The sequence below is a fragment of the Maylandia zebra genome, linkage group LG19, assembly GCF_041146795.1.
Source record: "Maylandia zebra isolate NMK-2024a linkage group LG19, Mzebra_GT3a, whole genome shotgun sequence".
Taxonomy (NCBI): Eukaryota; Metazoa; Chordata; class Actinopteri; order Cichliformes; family Cichlidae; genus Maylandia; species Maylandia zebra.
The window spans coordinates 24,895,552-24,904,014 of NC_135185.1; the positions used below are offsets into that span (position 1 = coordinate 24,895,552).

General features: G+C 39.5%; 1 protein-coding gene across 1 annotated transcript; it reads left to right on the top strand.

The window, feature by feature from the left end:
- The first annotated feature begins 7,231 nt into the window (after positions 1–7,231).
- LOC112436600 (platelet-activating factor receptor-like) lies at positions 7,232–8,463 on the top strand. Its single transcript, XM_024806329.2, has one exon. The coding sequence runs from the start codon at positions 7,247–7,249 to the stop codon at positions 8,333–8,335; it is 1,089 nt and encodes a 362-aa protein (XP_024662097.2). The 5' UTR covers positions 7,232–7,246; the 3' UTR covers positions 8,336–8,463.

The window sequence follows — 8,463 nt, forward strand, 5'->3', positions numbered from 1 at the left end:
AGAACAGCAAGCTAACCTGTTTATCCTTCACAACACTGCCTTGTATTTTCATGCAACCAATGAATAACACAAATTTAGCGTACCTCCATTTGTTTTACAGGACCTTTCACAATACAAAATATAGTATAGAAAAACACAGCTTCAAAGCTTTAAATTTCCAGTTTATCATAATAATCTAAAATGATTGCCAGATATTGAAAGCTGAGGTTATTCTGAAAAAAGGGCAAGGGTATTCACTTACCAAAATGAGTACCAAACTACCAAATGAGTTCAGGCGGTATGATGCTTGACACTTTCCTGTGATTATTTTCATGTTGGCTTGAAACAAAATATCAAAACTTTGCCTCTCTAAAACGTGAAATAGACACAGTGAACTGGCTTGATTTCACGATTTGACATGATATTAGGTTGGATAAACCCCAGTGATTGAGGCTACATCAGTAACATTGCTATTTATGCATTCTTATTCCCTCAATTTAGGCCCAAATCGATTTGATGTTTGAAGGCACACAGTGTTGGGAAATACAAACTTCCCTCAAATGTGTTAAACTTAAAGTAATGAGTCTATTTTGAAGATGAAAGGAGTAGAAAATACAGATATTTGTGGTTAAATGTAACGAGTAAATATATAAAAAATCGTCAGAAAAATAAATACTCAGGTACAATATAGATATCTGAAACTTCTACTTAAACACTGTAACAAAGTATTTGGACCTTGATACTTCCAACTCTGAGCACAATAAAGGGTGTCCGTGGAGAGCTGTACACAGTGCGTCTTGAGTGTGCATCACAATACTAAACAGTCTCAATCAATAGTGTGTAACATTCTTTGCTCTTGTACAGCAAAGTAATGCTGTGAATGTGAGAACTATTAGATTCTCTTTTCTAAAGAAATTCATGAAAGAAACAATGCCAAATAAAGAAGAGGGCTGCATATTTGTCAAACACTACCAAATAAAGTCACGCAGAACTGCAGATTAGCAGGGTTTGCAGTGGAATAACTACAGTTAGTAAACATTAGTAAACATTTGGAGAACTCAGGCTGTGGCTTCTTCTTCCACTCAATATTTCATTGTTTCATTAGCATCAAAACGACTAGACAGTTCTTGTCGTGCTGTGGTATTCACACACAACAATGCTGAAGGACATCTCGTGTCCATCTCTGGGGAAGCCAGTGATTTTGAGATAGATGAAAGCAACTGCAAAACCTTTTTAACAAAATAAATAATGTTCCAACCACATTTTGTGACCCAAACTAATTGAAAAACGGTAGTAGCTATTTAGTAAAGGTTAATTGGCTCAGTTTATCTAACATGTTCAAGATAAAATGGATGGATGTAGATGGAGGAATCTAGTGTGTGTTGAAAATAAGGAACAAAATGTACTGTGTCTGTCACGATTCTGGTATCTCGCTTCTTTGTGAATCGGAATTTAAAGCATTTTAAAAACCACAACTAGATAAACTATCCATAGAGTGCAGCATCAGCTTAGGCTTGAATCTTTTGCATTGTTTGAAGAGATATATAAGTCAAATGTAATAACTGTGTATAATAACTGTACAACACTTTAGGTCTTATCTCCGTGTCGCAGTCACGCTCCTTTTTGAACGAAATTCCTCTGCAGTTCATTTCTATAACTGATAACATTCGTTTCTTTCTCTGCTGATTTTAATTAGCCGCAAACACAGTGTTGGGAAATAAAAACTTTCCTTTAAATGTGTTAAACTTAAAGTAATGAGTCTATTTTGAAGACGTAAGGAGTAGAAAATACAGATATTTGTGGTTAAATGTAACGAGTAAATATAAAAAATCGTCAGAAAAATAAATACTCAGGTATAATATAGATATCTGAAACTTCTACTTAAACACTGTAACAAAGTATTTGTGTCACGGTCTGTGTGGCAGACCGTGCGGATGAGGGGAATGAGGACCCAAGATGCAGGACTTTGTGATGAAGGCAGTGCGTTTATTTACAGTAGTGGAAATAGTTCACAGAATCAATCCCGTGTTCTCCCCTTGACTTCCGTGTCGTGTCTTCACCCACAAGTCCGTGCTCCGTGCTCTTCCGCTCCTGTGTGTCCCCGCACCCCGTGCTCGCTGCTCTTGTCTTCCCTGCTCCTTCCTGGAGAAAAATAACAAAGAAGCAACTTGTCAGGACACTCGACTACCGCGGGCATGCACTCGCTGGACTTGGTATTAATAACACTAACGTGGAGTCTCACGCAACGATCCCACGCCGAGGAGCGCTCGGCCACCGTTTTAAGAAGCTCCCCGACAACGCTTCATTAGCTGCAGGTGTGTGAGTCATCATCTGCTTCAGGTGTGGCCATCCTCTAGATAGGACACACCCACCAGGCCTACCTGAAACCCAGTACTCAGCCACACTCACAGAGACACCCACTTGCCTATACATACCAGGACGGGGAATCACAAGAACAGCAGCAGTGCAGACAACACACATCACATAATCACAGCAATAATTATAACAGTAGTCCACACTGCCCACGGACCCTGAGTCCCCGGAGCTGGGTCCGTGACAATTTGGACCTTGATACTTCCAACTCTGAGCACAATAAAGGGTGTCCGTGGAGAGCTGTACACAGTGCATCTTGAGTGTGCATCACAATACACCAGGGGTAGGCAACCTTTCTGATGGCGAATGCCATTTAAAATTTCCTCAGAAGTCAGTGTGCCATTTGATTGCATTAGCAATAAATGTAATAACGCTCTATATTAACAGTTACACAATATACTGAACCACTTTATAGAATTATATTTGTTTGCAGATGTTGGCAGCTATCAGCAAATAGTTATCAGCTATTTTGAAACAAAAAAGACACTTTTTATTCATAACAAGAACTCCATAACAGCAAATGAACTGTACAACAGAAAATACAAATGTTATTTATGGTCTCCTCACAACAATGATAAGAAAAATAAACTAAGCCAATAATGTTAATGTAATCTTTGGTCTCCCACTCACAGACACAGGTCTCCGAGTGTCCAGCATTCAGACAGTAAGGCCAATAAGGCCTCTGCAATGTTCTGAAGACAGTCAAACTTGTCAGGTAGTGATGTCCAGCAGTTGAAAATGCAACCTCCATGAACACACACAGCTGTGGATTCCAGCTGCTTTGATGTTGCATTAACTGGCATTAACTCAACCAGTTAATGCGAGACAAATCTAGCTGCTCATTAAAGATTTCTGGTTTGATCAGAAAAGAAAACATCGGTCCAAACACCTGAAAGTCCCAAAAATGCATTGTGTCTCGAGTCTACGGATGTATCCGTGTATTTCCGTGGTGCTGATGCTGAGCGGAAAGCTCCTGAAGCTTTTGAAGTGTCAGAATGTGGAAAGCTAACAACGTCCCTCTCACCAGTAGGCTAAGTTATTTTTAGCCAATTACAAGTTGAATCTGATAGTTGGGGTTGTTAGCTAAGATACCGTCATTAAGAAGAGGAACAACTAATGTGTCTATGCGAGCTGATTTGAGATGTGCACCGCTGGTGCGGCCATTTATTTTTTGATGCACCTTCTCAGATTAATTCACTGCGTGTCGTGCACAGGGCTGGACTGGGACAAAAAAAACAGCCCGGGCATTTTGACTAGAGACCGGCCCACCAGGTATTAAAGCCATAAAGCCTTTGAATGAAAACAAACGCTGTTGTGACAGTGATGTACAATATTGTTGGTATATGTATGATTTCTATACATTTTATGTCAGATAAAAACTTTGGTTGTAAGCTTCAGATAATTATTTAATAACAGCCAGACATTTTAAATGAGAATAAGAAAGTATTTCTTTGTGCCCCTCTTTCCCTGCCCCACCTGGCCCCCTGGCAAAACTTTGCTAGATCCACCCCTGCACAGTTACCAGCCGTCAGCTACATAGAAAAGGATCCTGATGTTATTTGACAGTTCATAACTTCCCTCTAACTTATTCATGTCACCTAAAAGGTAAACCTGTTTCTCCATCACCTGTTCAGCTCTGATGATTCAGTAAGGACATCTCCTGGTTTCATCTTCATGTTTCCCTCTCACCAGATAAACAAACCGACATAATGACCAGCAGCTTTTACGGCTGTGGCTCCAGCAAACATCTGCAAAATGTTACGTCTCAACCAAGTACTGCATGCTTTCTATATTTTTAGACGTGTGTCTCACAAACAGCAAATATTGTCAAAAAAAGCAAGAAATCTTTGGGCTAAATGGGCTAAAATCGCCCCTGCTACTAACTAACCTTATGAATAAAATAAAGTTCACTATTAGTAACACCATAGCACCCACCCAGCTGTATAGAAACTCCGTCATGCTAGCTAACTGAGTTATTTTTACACACCAGCCAGCATCTGGCCAATCCACCACCTTTCGTTGTTTATACCATTACAAAAAAAACAAGAACATTATCGGCCCACCGAGCAAATGCCCGGTATGCCCGATGGCTAGTCCAGCTATGGTCGTGCCATCAGTTAACTTCGTGCCTAGGGTTGCTGACCCCTGCAACACACAAACACCTTACAAAACAGTCGGAATCAATGGTGTGTAACATTCTTTGCTCTTGTACAGCAAAGTAATGCTGTGAATGTGAGAACTATTAGATTCTCTTTTCTAAAGAAATTCATGAAAGAAACAATGCCAAATAAAGAAGAGGGCTGCATATTTGTCAAACACTACCAAATAAAGTCATGCAGAACTGCAGATTCGCAGGGTTTGCAGTGGAATAACTACAGTTAGTAAACATTAGTAAACATTTGGAGCACTCAGGCTGTGTCTTCTTCTTCCACTCAATATTTCATTATTTCACTAGCATCAAAACAACTAGACAGTTCTGTTTGTGCTGTGGTATTCACACACAACAATGCTGAAGGACATCTCGTGTCCATCTCTGGGGAAGCCAGTGATTTTGAGATAGATAAAAGCAACTGCAAGACACAAGACGCACAAACTCCCTCTCTCTCAGAGAAGTCGCGCTGTTGCTGAACCAAAGCTGCAAATCCATTCAAAGTGTTTACGCGCATCAGGGGATTGAAAACAGAAACAGTTGTGTAAGTGTACAGTTCTCCTCGTTATTTCTTGGTTTACGTATTAAGACAGGCAGTCTTAATATCCTCACTCACTAATAATCATCAGTCAAATAATGTGTTTTAGTCAAGAAGAGAAGACAGTAAAGCTAAAAGCATCCTTATTTTCACAAATATTTCAGTTATTTTGCTGTAAACTGTCAGTTTATTATTTAATCAAATTAATTGCATTTTTCTGTTTCTGCTGTGCCTCCTTTATTCATTTCTTAGCTTCATATCTGTGTAAAATTAAGATTTTACAGGAGGCAGTGTTTTGCTCAAAATGTTTAACTTAACTATTAATTACAGTACATCATCCGATATTAACTGGATCAGTAAATATTGACTAGCCACATGCAATTAACTCAGTTTGATGACGCCAGTAATTGAAAAAAAAATAAAAAATTGTAATCTCTGAAACAGAGTACCTTACAGCTGTTTGTAATTTAACTGCTGCTCTACTCAAATCTATTAATGGATTTTTTTTTTTTTGTCCACAGTCTTTACAATGCTGTGATTAATTTAATCAATATTTAACAGATCTGCATAAGACAGATCCAAACAGGTTATAAAATAAACACCTTTGGCAATTATTCAGAAAAAAGTGCTGTAAAAATGGTACTCAGTTAAACCTGTTCACAAGCTGATAGTATTTAGCAGTATCAGTTATTTCCCAGTAACAGGGGTGTGTCAGTTTATCAAACAGCGTCACAGCTCATTTACTGTTGGACTACTGTTCTTTATTGTAAGTGGGTGTCAAGCTTGTTGTCTGTAATTTGTTGTTCACACATTCACCTCCGAGAGCCTGCATTTGGGTCCTATCCTGCCTGCTCCACACACAGTTCATGACACATTGTTCACTGACAGATTCTCCTCGAACATCTTTAGGTGTTTAGAGTTTTCACCGTTTCAGTGTCAGCTCCTTTACAGCAGTTTATAGTCAGAGAACAACAGCTTGGTTAAACCTTTGACTTTTTTGCACTACTTTCTGTTTTAATTCTGATGCTAGTTTATTTCTAGAAGGGAGATGCGTCCTGCAAGACGTGTTGCCGCAGATCTCATAATGGTGGTGTGCCCCTAAAAGTTTTATTACAGAAGGTCTCTCATTCTAGTCTAAACAAGTGTCTCAGTAACTTTGCACTACAGATGGTCCCCTCTTATCTACATTTTCCCCAGGCAAGCATGAGTGAGAGTCTGCAGCTTTCTACTCCCGAAGGACACATGGTCTCATGCCTTTATTTTTCAGGGCTGTGTCCACTTAATACTACACTATATAACTTTATAACACTTATTAATAAAAAGCATAGCATTATTGAGCCACTGCAAATTATTCAATCCCAACAGTAGCTTCAAGTTCTATAACCATTTTAGTCTTAGTGGCAAAACCAAAGATAAAATGAACATAAAACAGTCACAAATCCAACCTCAGTCTGTCCACTCACTCTGCAAGATGCCGATTAATGACTCTACCTATAAAGACTTTGACTGAGAGTTAGATCTTAGATGAGTAATAAGAAGTCTATGGCAGATAAAGTCCCAACAGGCCCTTTTATACAGAGTGTTGAGGTATTTGTTTGGACACAGATTATATTACTATGATAAAACTACAGCTGTGCAAAACACGGCCACAAAACTTCACATGAAGCGTATGTTCAAATATGGGTGCGGTCCAGCAACTCAGTGATTTCATGCTTCTGTTGTTTCCTGGCAAGATGGTCTCCAGTTTAAAACTTATCATACTTCTGTGCCATTACATCAATTTGGAACATATGATTCATAGCACAAAGAAATGTTAAGACTTCTCAGACTGTTTAGAATTACCTGACAATTTCAGAAGATGTGCTCAGATAACAAGAAATTAATTAATACAATAAATGTATGGAATGGCTAATAATTTATCTGGTAAATACATTTGTGCCAATAAAAGGTGATAGATAACTTAGTCCTTGCAGCAAGGAAAGTGCCCTCTTTCTTTATTTTAAATCTTTCTTACTCATTTACTTTTTTTGTTTTTTCTCTATACTGAAATTGAAATATCACAAAAAGTAGTTGTTCTCAAAGATTCTACTTTCTAATATACCCTACCTTTGTCATCTGCATCAAAAGTCTGAGTAAACCATTGTACTGATGATAATATATGTTGTCTCCCACAGGCAAACATAATGGAAATCACTCAATCAGTTACTATGACAACAATGAGTAGTAGTCCGTTCCTGGACTCTCAGTTTCGTTATGTGTTCATCCCGGTTTTCTACATCATCTTCTTCATCCTGGGCTTCATCTCTAACCTCTACGTGCTGTTTGTCCTGCGCTGCCATCGTCAATTCAAGGCCATGGGAGAAATTCACATCTATATGACCAACTTGACCATCGCTGATCTTCTGTTTGTGTGTGCTCTTCCCTTTTGGATTGACTATTATATCCGTGAGGGAGACTGGGTTTATGGAGACGTCATGTGCCGGGTGACAGGCACCTTCTTTTTCATCAACACCTACGGCACCATCCTCTTCCTTTCAGCCATCAGCATCAACAGATGCTGGACGGTGACTCGGCCTTTAGACGCAGCCTCGTCCGACAGCAGACTTCGTGGAATTATTGTTTGTTTTTTTAACTGGGTGTTTGTTCTGGCGATGTCTGTTCCTGTTTTGGTGGGTGAAGGGATCAACGTGCACCAGAAAAATGAAAATGGACCAAAAAATTTCACACGCTGTTTTGAGGGATACCAGAATCGAATTAACGAGAAAAAGCAAATATTGGCTGTCACTCATTTTTTAATAATCGGATTGTTTTTTGTTGTCTTCTCACTCATTGTGATATGCAATATCCTTATTGCTCGAATCTTAATTTATAAAAACTCTCCTCAGTCGAAAATTCAGTCTTCAGAAACAGCGTCTAAAATGCCCAATGTAATGTCCACATTTAAACAGCTGACAGGGGTAAAACGGAGGGCTCTCCAGATGTTGCTGGCAGTGGTGGGAGTGTTTGTTCTGTGTTTCCTGCCACACCACATAGTTCAAGGCCCCTGGGCTCTGGCAGTGCTGGAGATCGAAGACGGCTTCGGCCACGTGAAGTACAGCGAGACCACTCGTCAGTTGCTGAACGACGCTCATCAGATCACCCTGGTTCTTATGGGCCTCAACTGCATTTTGGATCCTGTAGTTTATTATTTTGCCACAGGGAAGTTTAGAGGATTCATCAAGGCCCACATTAAAAAATTAATCCCATGCACGCAAACTCGGAGCTACCACTTAAACCAGCCTGCATCACCTGTTTGAACTCGAGGAGTAAATCAGAGGCCTCATAGGAAAGCCCGGGGGGCAGGATGAAACTCAACACATCGAAAGGAGTTCAGTGGTGATTGTATAAAGTATTCTCAGAAATCTCACTTATCCAGCATTTTGAA